This window comes from Octopus bimaculoides, chromosome 19, assembly GCF_046866305.1.
Source record: "Octopus bimaculoides isolate indiv1 chromosome 19, ASM4686630v1, whole genome shotgun sequence".
NCBI classification, from domain to species: Eukaryota; Metazoa; Mollusca; class Cephalopoda; order Octopoda; family Octopodidae; genus Octopus; species Octopus bimaculoides.
Window position 1 is genome coordinate 26,208,447 of NC_142946.1, and position 15,340 is coordinate 26,223,786.

Sequence of the window (15,340 nt, forward strand, 5' to 3'; positions counted from 1 at the left end):
ATAGGGTTTTAGAGTTAGGGTTAGGTTAGGGTTAGGGTTAGGGTTTTAGGATTAGGGTTAGGGTTTTAGAGTTAGGGTTAGGGTTGAGGTTTTAGGGTTAGGGTTGAGATTTTAGGGTTAGAGTTATGGAAAAATGTGAAAAAATGAAGAAATTAAAGGGGGAGGGAGGCAAAAATGTCTTTCCGAAAATAGTAGCTGAAAAAAACCCTAACCCTAACTCCCTATCCCTAACCCTAACCCTGACCCTAAAAACCTAACCCTAACTCTAAAACCCTAACCATAACCCCCTAAAGCTAAAACCAGTACAAACACATGAATGATGTCATAAATAACAGTGACAAATGAAATATATACCGCCGGAAGTTGTTGTCGACAAACAACAGTAGTAATTGTTTTCATCTCATTAGACGTCATTGATTGGTTGAAATTACCGAAATACGACAACTTTAACATGAAATAACTTCGAAAATATGCAATTTTCTCAAAAACACCAAGAATAAATGATGTTTGATGTGACACATTCTACCAGTATATGAATTTTGAAAGTGTTTAGTTACAAAAAAATTATTTTTTAAATGTGCCAGCCAAAGGGAAAAGATCTGTAATGTTTAATTAGAAGTTAAGGAAAATGTTTAATATTTACTTCTATGACTTTGATTGTTCTTCAAATGTGAGCATTTTTGTGAACTTGTGGTTCAAAGATTTTAATGCCATTTTAAACTATCTTGAGAAGTAAAGTGGTGTCTGTTTACACTTTGGTTAAAATGAAGCTAATTGAATTGTGTGCTGAAATGATGGCCTGGGATTTTTACATTGGTATGTTTCCTTTGGTTAGAATATGTCTTTTTATATAGTTAGAATAAGAGGAATGAGTTTCTGTACAGCTTTTACGCTCTCTTCTTGTTTGAGAAATAGGGATAAATACACGAGATCTATGGAGTTGATGTAATCTTCTCCCTATTTGTTAGCAATTAGTGTGTACAGGAATTTCATATTGTGCAAATATTTTACCTGTAACAGACTCATGTGTGCATTGAATGTATAAATTATTAATTACTACATTATTGTTATATTTTGAGATGGCCATTTAAAAAAAAAAGATTTTTTTTCCTAATTTACACACACACTATATATTCGTTCTTCACTCATTTATTACTATTCTTATTTTGTCTTATGTCCATTGTTTGGAAATCTTTTGTCACACATCTATGACCTCTTCAGCAACCCTTTCTGTCCATGTGTATCTTCCTGCTCTACTTAGTCCATGGAAAGGATTGGAATCACTTCATGTACACACTACAACTTAACCAAGTCTAGCATTTGAGTAATCCAAACATTCATAGAAGAACAGAATGGACTAAGCAGAGCAGGAGGATACATGTGAATAGAAAAATTCGTTGCAGAGGTCACAGATGTGTGGTGAAAAATTTGCAAACAATGAACATAAGACAAAATAAGAATAGTAATAAATGAGGGAAGAACAAATATATGTGTGTGTGTTAATTTGGAAAAAAAAAAAAAAAAAAAAATTACCATCCTGAAATATAACAATATCTGTTTCAACACAGTTTCTCATCAGAAATCTTGCAAAACAAATTCATAAATGTACTGCATTACTCTTCTTTATGAATACATTATTATAATTTACTGTAGGGCATCAAATTGACAGAAGTGTTTGGAGTGTTGTAAAAAATGTCTTATGGTATTTACTCTGGCTTTTTGCATTCTGAGACCAAATCTTGCTGTGGTTGACTTCTCCTTTTGTTTTTTGGGCTTAATAAATGAAATACCAGTTTAGAGCAGTGGAGTGGAGTGGAGTGGTGGAATTGTAAGAATGTAAGACATGAAGCTTGTGGTATATGTTTCAGCTGTTTGTATTCCGAGTTCAAATCCTGCCTGTGGCCTACCAGCTAACATGGAAGGGATTGGAATTCCTTCATGGTACACACTACAACTTAACCAAGGATAGTATTTGAGTAATAGTATTCAACCAGAAAAGTTAATTCTGATCATTGTGCACCACTATCATTGTTCTGTATTAACCAACAAAAACATTGGTTTTGTTTAATTTTTTGTGTGTCTCCTCTCTGGTATGTATTTGTAAGTTAAGATATCCAACATTTCTTTTCAAAGATTATTGATTAAAATAGGAAACAAAATGTTTTCTTTTTCTAAACTTTGTGCACAGCCCATCTCTTTTCACCATTATATGCCAAGAGAGAGCTACAGGTTGTATAAAAGAAAGGAAATGAAAAATGAAATTTAATAAAAATAGATAGGTTTATAACAGAAGGATTTCTTTTAGATATTGAAGTATTTCACACATTAAGATTAGATTGTTTTTTGTAAGAGTTATTCTTTTCATTATTTTGAAACTGTTTTAAAATACTTTTACTTATTGGAGTGAGAATTGATGAACATCAAGCGTATTCTTGTATTTTGTATTTTTTGTGTGTTAGAATTCTGAAATTAAGATTTGTTTTTTATTTGTGTTTAATGTATTGATTTTTTTTTTTTTTTTTTCAGAATATTTGGAATATTTTGGCCCTGATTTTTCTCTCCATCCAGATATTACAACTAAACAAGAGAACTGTAATACAAAAGAAGTAAATTTTTTTCTAAAGTTTTTCTGAATCAAGATTTAATGAATGATAATGAGGACAAGATTTCTCTATTAACTAAGTCATTTTTTCTTTAAAGGTCCAGGTTCTGATTTATAACTTGGAAAACTGAATCAATACATTCTTGAAATTTCTTCTCTTAAATTATTTGTTTATTCATTTGATGAATATTTTTTCTTAAGAATGAGCAACAGTTTTTACTGATACAATATAAGTGTTATTTTATATTGCTAGTATTAAAAAATAGTAAGGTGGTGAGCTAGAAAGATCCTTAGCATGCCAGGCAAAATACATAGTGACATTTCATGCATCCTCATGTTCAAATTTCACTGAAGTCAATTCTGCCTTTCATTTTTTCGGTGTTGATAAAATAAGTACTAGTTGAGTACTGGGGTCAGTGTAATTGACTTACCGCCTCCCACGAAATTGCTGGCCTTGTGCTAAAATTTGATATCAATATTAAAAAGTAGTGTTAAAATGAAATCACTTCAGTTCCATCCCACTTAGTTTGAAAATAATAATAATGACCAGTAAGATATTTAAGACCATTTTAATTGACTATCTGCCTCACTTAAAATCAAATGGTCTTATGTCTCATCAAAAGATAAATGTTATAAAAGCAGTGTAACTAGAAGGTTCATAAAACATATATAATGGTATCTCATAAAACTATCTCTGCATAAAAGTGTTTGTACAATATGTTGAATATAATGATCATACCTGGAGATGTTGATTGGTGATAACAAATGAAAATGATCTGATCACAGAAGATCTATTCTTGCTGACATTGGAGAGATTTCAGTCTCTGTGTAAAAATGTCTTCAATGTAAATGTTTTGAAGTTCAACAAGGAGGGAATATATTTATGGAAAATTTTATTTAGCTACAAATTCTAGTACATAAGAACCATAGTAAAACCTGTCATCAGTTATAATATGTACAGACACACTGTATTCATGACCATGTTCCTGTATCTCTTGTTTTGTCTGATAAATGGTTATATACATGTATATATATATTGCTATATAATTGTCAGATCCAAGGATCTAGGTGTAGAAAGTTAGTAAACTTTGAGCAGTCTGTGGTAGGTATAAAAAACGACTTTCTGGAACAATAATAATTTATTGACATCAAAGCTCAATAAACTGGAAAGAGTATTTTTATAGTTCATGAATGGCAAATAGGTTTGCTATGAATGCAAATAAAAATCCAAATTGAGAAGGTGGAGCAGGTAAAATCCAGGCTTCATGTTTCCTATCTTGTAGATCCTCAGAAGTAATAATTACTCAATGAGGGGTATTCCACTAGCTACTCATCAAGCTGAAGATACCTTAATTATATGAAGGTTACATTATTGTTATGTGTGTGTGTGTGTATGTATATATATATATATAGTCAAACTTACTTGGAAATGGTTATATGGCGTTCAGTCATATAATAATACAAATAAAATATATATATATAGGCATACATACATGTACATACTGACATATATATGCTTATATGGGTACAGGACGTCACAAAACGTAAACAACATGAAATCTGAAATCTGAAAACAACATGAAATACGAAGACAAACTTTTTTGTTTGCGATATGTGCCTTTGAGAAAACAGTTGCTCCCGCAAACCAAAATAAAATTTGGGATTTTACGGAGGGTCAAAATTGGTAACAAAAACAGGAGAGTGAAACAAATAGTGAGGGCTGCTAAACCAGATGGGGTAAGGTGGCAAATGCTGAGGAACATTCTTTGACAGGAGAGGAGAAAGACAAGAATACGTCTGGTCTGTGCAACAGACCAAAAGAAAAGAAGGATGAACATGTGTGGAAAAAAAGATGGACAATGGTCACGTGTAAGCAATGAGAGATTAAAAGAGGAAGAGAGAGAGAGAGAGAAGGGAGGCAGATAGAAAACGGTGAAGGGGAGAAAAAAGAATTAGAGAAAGGATGAGAGGTTAAAAAACGAAAAGGAGAGAAGGGGAGAAAAAAAGAATTAGAGAACTCACCTTCTCTCCCTTTCATTTTTTTCCATCTCATCCTTTCTCTAATTCTATTTTCTCCCCTTCACCATTTTCTATCTGTCCCTCTTCCACTTTTACACTCGTTGCTCACACGTGACCATCGTCCATCTTCTTTTTTCCACACATGCTCATCTTTCTTTTCTTTCAGTCAAATCGAACCAAATTATCGAAATCGAACCAAATGATCAAAATCGAACCAAATGATCAAAATCGAACCAAATTATCGAAATCGAACCAAATTCGACGACTAGCACTCATGCCAACCTCTCCTTCATTGGACTCGGCTTGCAAAGTCCTGTTGGGGCAAGTGAAAGCAAAATCATGATGGCACCTGTACCAGTGGAGCGCTAAGAGCACCGTCCGAGCGTGATCGTTGCCAGAGCAGCTGTCTGGCTTCTGTGCCAGTGGCACGTAAATAGCACCATTTGAGTGTGATCGTTACCAGCATCGCCTTCCTGGCACTTGTGCCAGTGGCATGTGAAAAGACATTCAAGCGACGTCGTTGCCAGTGCCGCTGGACTGGCTCCTGTGCAGGTGGCATGTAAAATACACCATTTTGAGCATGGCCGTTGCCAGCACCACTTGACTGGCCCTCGTGCCGGTGGCACGTAAAAGCACCCACTACACTCTCACAGTGGTTGGCGTTAGGACGGGCATCCAGCTGTAGAAACTCTGCCAAATCAGATTGTAGCCTGGTGTAGCCCTCTGGTTCACCAGTCCTCAGTCAAATAGTCCAACCCATGCTAGCATGGAAGGCAGACTTTAAACGGTGATAATGATGATGATGATGTTGCACAGACCAGACGTATTCTTGTCTGTCTCCTCTCCTGTCAAAGAATGTTCCTCAGCATTTGCCACCTTACCCCATCTGGTTTAGCAGCCCTCACTATTTGTTTCATTGTCCTGTTTTTGTTACCAATTTTGACCCTCTGTAAAATCCCAAATTTTATTTTATTTTGGTTTGCGGGAGCAACTGTTTTCTCAAAGGCACATATTGTCGTGAATTGTTCAAAATGTGGAGTAGATAAACAGCCAACAGCTGATGAAGGGTTGTTCTTTATGTTACTTGTGTTGTTTCCATTTGTTTCTCTTGTTCACAAAAAAAAGTTTGTGACATCCTGTACCCATGCATACATGTATATGTCAGTATGTACATGTATGTATGTATGCCTATATATATATTTTATTTGTATTATTATTATTATTATTATTATATATATATATATATATATATATATATATATATATAAAGACAAATTTAGAATTAAAGAATTAAGGTTTAGAAAGTAGGTGTTAAATGCAGTATCCAAACGTTGTTTCAGGGTAAGTCCCAGGCAGTGTGCCTGCAGAGCACGGTCACCACTTATGGCTATCAGGCATCATCAGCGATACTGTGTATTCCTCATTGGATCTGCATCCAGAAATTCAAGGCACATGTAGGGTCCCTTTTTTAAAAGATTTATACAGAAGACGGGGTGTAACTAGAAGTATTTATTAACACAACAATCGTTTTGCCTTCATTCTATGCTGTACCCACATGTGTGTAGGGGTGTGTGCATGTAAATATAGAGGGATGTGTATATGTACACGAGTAGGTTGGCACCACTGTGTATATGGGTATGTGCATGTCTGTGTACATGAGTGAGTGAACGTGTCTGGCAATATGTATGTATGTGTATGCGTGTGAGTGGGTGCATGTGTGCATGAATGTATACAGGCGTGTGCGCACACGTATACATATGTATGTGTGTGAATGTCTGTCTATCTGTCTGTACATGTGAGTAGGTATTGGCTGCCACAAAGTCTAAAGACTGGAATCTGACCATGGTGTTATGCTTGACTCCTCTAGCCAGCCACCAAATGCTTACGCATGCTAGAGTCATTCAATCTAATGCCATATACACTAGATTCTTTGTAATTTTTTATTTTTTAGCAATGACTTCTTGACCACAAATATAAACATCCCCACCCCTATTCATATTAAATACTTTGTCTTTTTATTATCTTCTTTTTTTCTTGACAACAACTGCCTCATTCTACCAAATGTGTCTGAACTGTTGATTCACACCATTAGCATATAACTTGAAGCAAAAATAAAATATAAATCTGGGAACTTGTGAAGCATCTTATATCACCTGACAAGGTTCTCTTTTACTGTGCATTGGATCTGGTATTATTACATCGTTTCATGCCCGTTGGGAAGCAGTGCAGAATGAAGCCAAAACGATTGTTGTGCTAATAAATGCATCTAGTTACACTCCATCTTCTGTATTAAAATTTTAAAATATTTATTTATATATAATACCTGAGAGAGAGAGGAGAGAGACAGATAGACACAAAGATTTATAGGATCTTTTCCTTTTGATCAGCAGGTCAATAAATTCATTGTTTTTTAACTAAACACTTTTAAACTTTGGATACTGGTAGAATGTGTCATATAAAACATCTTTTACTCTTAGCATTGTTGAGAAAAGTTTGTATTTTCGAAGTTATTTCATGTTAAAGTTGTCGTGTTTGGGTAATTTCAACCAATCAATGACGTCTATTGAGCTGAATAAAGTTACTGCTGTTGTTTGTCAACAACTTCTGGCGGTGTATATTTCGTTTGTCACTGTTATGTATGACATATTTCATCTCAGTTATGTTCATATGAATAAACTAGTGTATCTGAAGCACGTTTACTTCATGACCCCCCATAATTGTTTGTGCATTTCTACTGCTTTTAGGTTTTTTCCCTGTTTTACAGCTACTACTCTCGGAAAGACTCCCTCCGCCATTTTCTTGCAAATTATTGTTTTTTTAAAATTTTTTTTTTTGCCAAAAACCCAGCTTTTCGGATACGGAGATACTGGAAAATTGCCAAAAATCAGAATTTTGAAAGTTACCCCCTTACCCCTCCTCCTCCCCCCTCCAATTTCTTCATTTTTCACTTTTTTCCATAACCCTAGCCCTAAAATCCTAACCCTAACCCCTAACCCTAACCCTAATACCCTAACCCTAACCCCCTAAAGCTAAAAACCAATACAAATGCACGTACACTGCCAATAGTTGTTGTTGACAACAGTAATTTTATTCACCTGAATACACGTCATTGATTGGTTGAAATTACCGAAATACAACAACTTTAACACAAAATAACTTCGTAAATAGAAACTTTTCTCAACAACGTTAAGAGTAAAAGATGTTGTATATGACACATTCTACCAGTATACGAAGTTTCAAAGTGTTTAGTTTTCTACACTTAGTTATCTAGTTATTAATTGAGCTGCCCATGAAAAGGAAAAGATCTGATTTATGATTATTGGTATTCTTTTACTTCTTTAACTGCTCAATGCTGTATAAATGATTATAAAATATATGATATATAACATTAATGTAAGTTATATAAAAAATCATTATATTCATAATAAAAATTTTAAATATTGTATTTTCTGATAGTGATGATGCAAAAAAATTGGATGTATAATATTTACAAAATGTTTAGAGTATACTCCACTAGACAGCTTTAATTTAACCATTTTGGTAATTAACATGCAGATCATGAGCTAACAAAAGAGTTTCTATATGATTGCTAGATCTGCTTGAAATAATAACCAAGTCTCTCAAATTTTACCCTATTGTTGTAAAAAAAGGAAAGGCATATTAAATACTGTGATTTGATATCCCTAAAAAGATGGGGATCATGGTTATGTTTTTGATCATAGGTTTGTTCAGTCGGTGCTGACCTAGGGCTAAATAACAACAACATGCATGTCAGTACTAGCTTTATTTGTTTTGGCTACCACAAATTATATTGTTAATAATTGAAAGAAAGTGTTATATAAATAAGTGATTTGAATTTCAACTGCTTTTGCTGAAGAGGAAGTTCTGAAAGAGGCTTGAAATTTCTAAACTTGCATAGATTAATTAACAATTTTATTTATTTAATCAGCAGTTAAGATTTACAGAATTTTTTTTTGTTTTTTAACATGAAAATATTTTTCTATTTTAGTATTTAGATAACATTCGAATGACAGTGAATGATAATTTAAAGAATGTGGCTCATGCTCCAAGTGTTCAAATGCAAGATGTTGGCCCAGATTTTGTAGGATTTGATCTGAAGACTGAATTGGATCCTGATGTCCGAAATCATCAAGAAGAAATAGATCGACGGTACAGACCTCTTGAAAAATCTTTTGCTTGTAAAATCTTTCTTAACATTTTGTTTGAATATATTTTAACAAATATGTTTCAATTCAATCCTGAAGTAATCATGAGTTAGACATGTTTCATAAAACAACTACAATTATATTTAATAATATATTAAAGAGGATATTTGGAAAACAGCTTTATACTTTATACCTGTTAAAGTCATTAGACTGTGACTATGCTGGGTCACTACTTTGAAGAATTTTCAGTGGTGGGAGGAATTGATACCCAGTACTTTTTTTTCAAAGCCTGGTACTTATTCTGTTCATTTTCATTAGCAAACTGCTAAGTTGCAGGGATGTAGACAAACCAATACCCATTGTCAAGCAGTGATAGGGGACAAAGACACAAACACATGTGCATATATACATATGACAGGGTCCTTTCAGTCTCTGTCTACGAAATCCACTCACAAGGCTTTGGTCTGTCTGAGGGTGTAGTAGAAGACACTTGCCCAAAGAACCTCGCAGTGGGACTGAACCTGGAACCATGTGGTTGGGAAGCAAGCTTCTTACCACACAGCCACAACAGTATCTAAAAAGTTTATATAAATCTATTATATTTGAAACTACTTTCATCTGTTTGAACTTGCTTGGATTTGCCTGACTCAGTCACACCAGCTGCCATGATCCCACATAATATTTGGGAAGTCAGAAGTTAGCATCTTGTCAGTGAAGGTTTTTGTTGGACAACTAACCTGAATATATCCATGCCAGAGTATCCATAAGTTGGCGTCACTGATGAGTTCTTATCTAACTCTCCAGTACTGTTGTATTGCATACCTCTTTCTTGCTCTCTGTCTAATGACATCAGTTATTGAAAAATGATTGCATAGTTTTTGTTTGGTTAGGTGTTTTACTGAAGAATAAGCTGAACTGCCTGTAATATGTAGGTATAAGTGCCACCAAACTTTGCTTCCAGGTGTTTGGTGTGTGTTCAAGTTGTAAGCCAAGTAGTAGTAGTAAACTTCCATGTGACTGTGGAATCAGTAACACTGTTGCTTAAGATCATCTGGTAATGATGATTGATAGATAACATCAAGGCTACCAAGATTAGCCTACATCTTTTTTTTCATGAATGCAATTCCTAAGTTTTCAAAGAAATCTACCGATTTTCTAGAAGATTTGGGTTGAGTATGGACCGAAAGTGAAAGGGGACAGGAAGGGAGCAGTTGACTTGCAATAGACTAGGCCACAAAAGCATCAGCAGCCTTTAGGACCTTGATGATAATTTGCTGTGACTACCTGAGATAGGAGATCAAGGCCAAGGCATTGTCCAGACAGAGCAGGGTCACGTCACCATCAGTGGAGTCCCCTTGTGTAGAGAGGAATATGCCATCACCGGAGGTTAGGCAGCTCAGGCAGTACCACCAGTGCAGGGATTCATTTTAAAAGTTTTCACTCCATTCTCTTTCTGGATATCATTGTTTCCATTATAGTTGTTGGAGTTGTTTACATTATTGGAAATTGAAAAACTCTGGTTCAAAGTCTGCAATATGGTCATGCTTGTAGCTTTTTTTTTGATTTGCTGCTTTTGAAAATTGTTGAAATTCAAAGTTGTTATTACTAACTCTAACATTTGATAATTTTTTATAATTTTTGAAAAGAGTAGAATGTTATAGAAATGAGGAAAAAACATTCTGAGAGTACAAAATTCATTCTGTTTATCTAATGAAATCACATGTAACACTTACTTAGTAACACAAATTGTGGGTATATCAGCTATTTCATCATTTAGATAACAAAATGCATTCAGTTAATGTAAATCCATTAGTATTATTACAATATTTATTATTCTTTTTATTTTTTTGGTATGACTGGAATGTAAATTATATTTGCTTCTCTTCTTTATTTAAATATCATCTTTGTTAGCTGGTTTGGATTGGGTGTGTCCAGATAATTAGTGTTGGATCTGTTCATGAACTTGGATTTTTCTGGCATTTGTCTTTTGAAAAGCTTCTAACAATCCAATCTAATAAATGTAATAACCTCACCCTATTACACTACCCTTCTCTATGACCCTATATCATGGTTTAGATTTCTGAGATGATATATTTCTAGCAATAATAAATATATACAATAATTTTTTTTATTTCAGAATTGAACCAGTCAATGAGTTTTATGATGGAGAAAAAGACAACGATAAAGATGCTGATGGCTTTTTAGATGTTTGAAGACAAGCAAGTTAGATGGTATATCAGTATGAATACATCTTCTTGGTATGTTTAATATTTTTATAACATTTCCACAAATATGGTCAGATTATTTTGTTAAAAAAATGAAAATAGTTATCTGCTGTGAAGAGAAAACAATTCTGATGTTTCAGGCAAAGTCTTCTGTTATCTTTATCTAAAGCATTGACATTCTCTTCTCATGGTAAAAGAAACTTATTTTGTGAGCATGATTGATCTTATGTTTGTCAATGCAGATCATCAGTAGTTTCCTCAGACTTAATTGTTTTATTCAGAACAATTTGAAATATTAAGCAAGATTTTAACTGTCCCTCAAAAATTACCAGTTTGATGAAATAAAAAGTATATGAGTCTTAGTTTTGAAATGTTTATTGTATAATTATTCTGCACTGCTGGAAAGCTATAAAACAATATTTTGGTTTGGACTGTTTGTATCACAATAAATATCTTGGATTTAATGATCTCCATTCTTTAGACAAATGCCAATCAAGATCTCTGTTTAGAGATTGAATTTGCAAAATGTAATTATGAGTACCTGAATCTTTAATCAACTTATCAAAGAGTCTACGTTTACCAGTTAATTTTAGAGGTATTTAAGTATAGTGAGCAATTTAACCAAGAAGAAAGAAGTATAAACAATTGAGAATGGAAGCATGTAAGAGTGATAAAAAGGAGGAGAGAGAGGTAGAAAAGAAGAGAGGAGGAAATGAAATCATTAGAGGAAGAAGGATTTGCTAGGAAAATGGTGATGCATGCTGGATGGAAATGTACTGCATAGTGGAACATAGCAAGGAGGAGTTCACCAAATAAAACTGAAATGAAGTAGTTAAACTAATAGAATAAGCAAATAGAATAGCCAGAAACAAATTTCCCCCAGAACAGACACCATAATAAACTTAACATGAAACAGTCTTCAATATTACAATGCTACAACTTCTTACAGAAGACAGCTGTTTCTATTCTCTAGGTCAGTGGTTCTCAACTGGGGTCCATATGACCCTTGGGGGATTCATATAAGATTTTGTTGTTAAAATTTATTTGTAGTAAATTGGTTATACTTCTACAATACACAAAATATATAAACAATTTTTATACAATTTGTAATACTTAATCATAAAAATTTAATAAAAGTTTTTAGATACTGAATGACTATAAGGGCCTTAGTAAAATAGGAACCCCAAAAGGGTCCATAAGTAAAAAATTGGTTGAAAACCACAGTGGCAATTTGTTGTACTGGTCCATTTAAGATTGTCTTAGGCACAGCCACAATGTAGTCACATTGATAGTATATAAAATGCTGAATTCTTGATTGTTAATCCATTACCCAATAACCTCAGCCATACAAAATCAAAATTCTGTAGAAAGGATTGCAAAAATTATTCCTTATTCTCCAGTTAACAGTTTCATTGTAAGCATTGATCAGTTGCCCAAGTTATATGATAATAATTTATCAAACTGATTAATATATTTTATAGAAAGGATTCATTAGTCTGATAGGATATATGATAGTATAGGTTAAGCTGAATGTTGATGTGTTTGATAATAAATATCAGACTATTAGAATATTTGATCTTAAGGATTTAGCATATTCTAAAGATAGCACTGTGTAACATGATTTTTGTCCTTGGATAGCAACTGTTATTTCCTATTTGTTTACCCCTAGAAAGTATGAAAAATGGCGAATATTTCCTTCAAATTTTGCTTTTGTTACATTTATTCAAGTCCCAAAGAATCCCTCTCAACACATGACTACAATGGTCCCCCACTATTCTTGCTCATGATCAGAGATGCACATATTGTCAGCCACTAGGGGATATGCTCAAGTGGTTAAGGTCAAGCAACTAACAAGCAAATCTGTGGTATTGAAGAGAATATTTGCTATAATGATATTTCAGTTTCAGCAACTCAGCACTGAATCTGTCTGAAATGTAATGGAAAACTAGACTACCCATGACCCATTGGGTCACTGGGAAACTCTGAGTTTCCCAGCAATGGTGTTTTGTTTTGTGGGGTTTTTTTTCCAGGTTATTTCACATGCTTTCAATGAATGTGATATCAAAATCATGTATAAACGGTTCCTTTCCCCAGAAAAGGAAAAATTTGGCTGCTATTTCTTGCACACCCTGCTACCACATAACAGGTATTTGAGGGTTCTTTATCACACATAGCTGTTATGTAGTAGCAGCGTATGCTAAAAATAGCAACCAAATTTTTGGAGGTGAGATATGTTGAATGCACTCGCAAAAAAACTATGGAAAAACACTATTTCACACCAAGGTTACAAACGGGTCTTTCACAAAATATTTACCATATTTTTAAAGTCATTTTCACTTTAAAATATTTTTTAAATATGCCAAAAAAATTTTTGTAATGGTATTCACTTGAAAATAATTTTAAAAAGACATTGAAATATTGTGCTTAAAGAAAGCAAAAATATAAATACTTACTGTACAAACAACTTACATTTTTGAAATCACATTCACTTAAAAATATTTCTAAATGATTAAAATATTGTGTTTAACAAAAGTGAAAATAGAAACATTTACTATAAAAAGCAAATTATATTTTTCATTGTCAAGTCAGTGTGTCTAATCGAAAGATAAGAGTTTCTTCTCTTCTAGGATTAAGATTATTTTCAGGATATTTTCCCATTATGCACTGTTTTGGGTAATTATACCCCAAAAACCTCTAATATCTCAAAAACCCACTTGTTTTATTCCGTTTGTATTAACATTTCAGGGTAAACTTAATTCATAGTATTTTCCCAATATGTGCCAGTTTGGCTGGATAACATGGCAAGCACACAAGCAAGCAAGATTCAAGCTGACTTTTAATGTATTATAGATAGGTCAGTTTCAAATCATTGATGTTCAGGTTACAAAAGCAAATTTTGAAGGCAATAACAGTAATTTCCTTTGATTTCTAGATGGATGCAAATAGGAAATAACACTTACCAAAAAAAAATCAAAAATTTGTTACATAGTATAGTTGATGGTAGGATTTATCAGGTGGTAAAGAACCCTAGGACTGATAAAATGTTTTACTGTTGCCTTTCAAATAACATGACTACTTACTACTCTTATAATAATTAATGGTATATTTTTCATTTATTTTCAGAGCGAATCATCTTCAATTTAACGGTTGGGAAACATTACCAGCTCCACTACCACCACCACCACCACCACCACCATTTTTATTTGTTTTATTCTCTCTCCTATCATTATTATATCAACATCATAATTGTCATCTTCTTCATCATCATCATCATCATTGTCGTCATCATCATCGTTGTCATCATCATCATTGTCATCATCATTGTTGTCATCATCATCATCATTGTTGTCATCATCATCATCATTGTCGTCGTCGTCATCATCATTACTGTTTTAGTAATATCAGTCTGAATATCAATCAGTTAAAACAAAACATGGATTGGCTGGAGCTTTCTACATCACTTACTGTTGTTATTGCTTCTGATTTAAATTTTCTGCAAGCTGATGTCTTTGCAGATTTTATTTCATTTAAATTGTCTGAAAAAAGTTCAGCCTTCATGGGAAACAAAGAAAAAAAAAATTCCTTACCTTGCATTGCATAATTAGGTAGGGTGTATAATATATATATATAAAGTTTTAAGCAATCTAATTTAAAAATTTGATTCTGTTTTCTTTTGTGTATGTATATTTGTATATGTATGCACATTTATTTAGGGGCATGCATTCCATGTCCATGACTGATGTTATATATATTCGAAGAGTCTATAAAAATTAAAATCAGAATTAACTTTGAATATAAAAATATAATTCTAGATCAGTTACCTTGCGGTTACTTTTAGCATCTATTAGGTTTTTTTTTTTTCTCTTTGAAAAGGAATATACTAAACATTCAAACAAACTGAGTGATTGTTTTATTCTTAAAGTGTGAATGTCTTTGTATGTATGAGTCTTATATAGGCCACCCTTCAAACAAATATAAAATATAACAAATTTTGTTTACATTTCACTTTAGAGGAATGTTTTGTCTAGTTAAATATCAGGCTCTGTAAAATGATAGATTTTATTTCACATTGATTTTTAGTGAAAGAATAGGGGACAGAAGTACTGGTACTGGGAAGGGCAATTTAAATGATCAAGACAATGGGCATTAGAACGGAAGCTTATTTTGACTGGAGTTTGATCTTGAAATTTATCAGCCTACAAGCACTATCAACATACTAACATACTTATGCCATCAAATATGATGGTATTCAAAAGAAATAGTCTGAAACTGATATGTAATAAATGCACTGACATAACATATATTCCATGTATTTATTACAGATTTGT

At 33.2% G+C, this 15,340-nt stretch overlaps 1 protein-coding gene across 1 annotated transcript in view; it reads left to right on the forward strand.

Annotated features, from left to right (window-relative positions):
* LOC106883266 (histone deacetylase 3) overlaps positions 1 to 14,668 on the forward strand; it is a 57,135-nt gene extending 42,467 nt beyond the window's left edge. Inside the window, exons 12-15 of the mRNA XM_052974630.2 lie at positions 2,527 to 2,606; positions 8,631 to 8,791; positions 10,925 to 11,045; positions 14,136 to 14,668. Of these exons, the coding sequence (XP_052830590.1) occupies positions 2,527 to 2,606; positions 8,631 to 8,791; positions 10,925 to 11,000 (317 nt within the window). The 3' untranslated portion in view covers positions 11,001 to 11,045; positions 14,136 to 14,668. The remainder of the gene's footprint in view (positions 1 to 2,526; positions 2,607 to 8,630; positions 8,792 to 10,924; positions 11,046 to 14,135) is intronic.
* Positions 14,669 to 15,340: the final 672 nt, after the last annotated feature.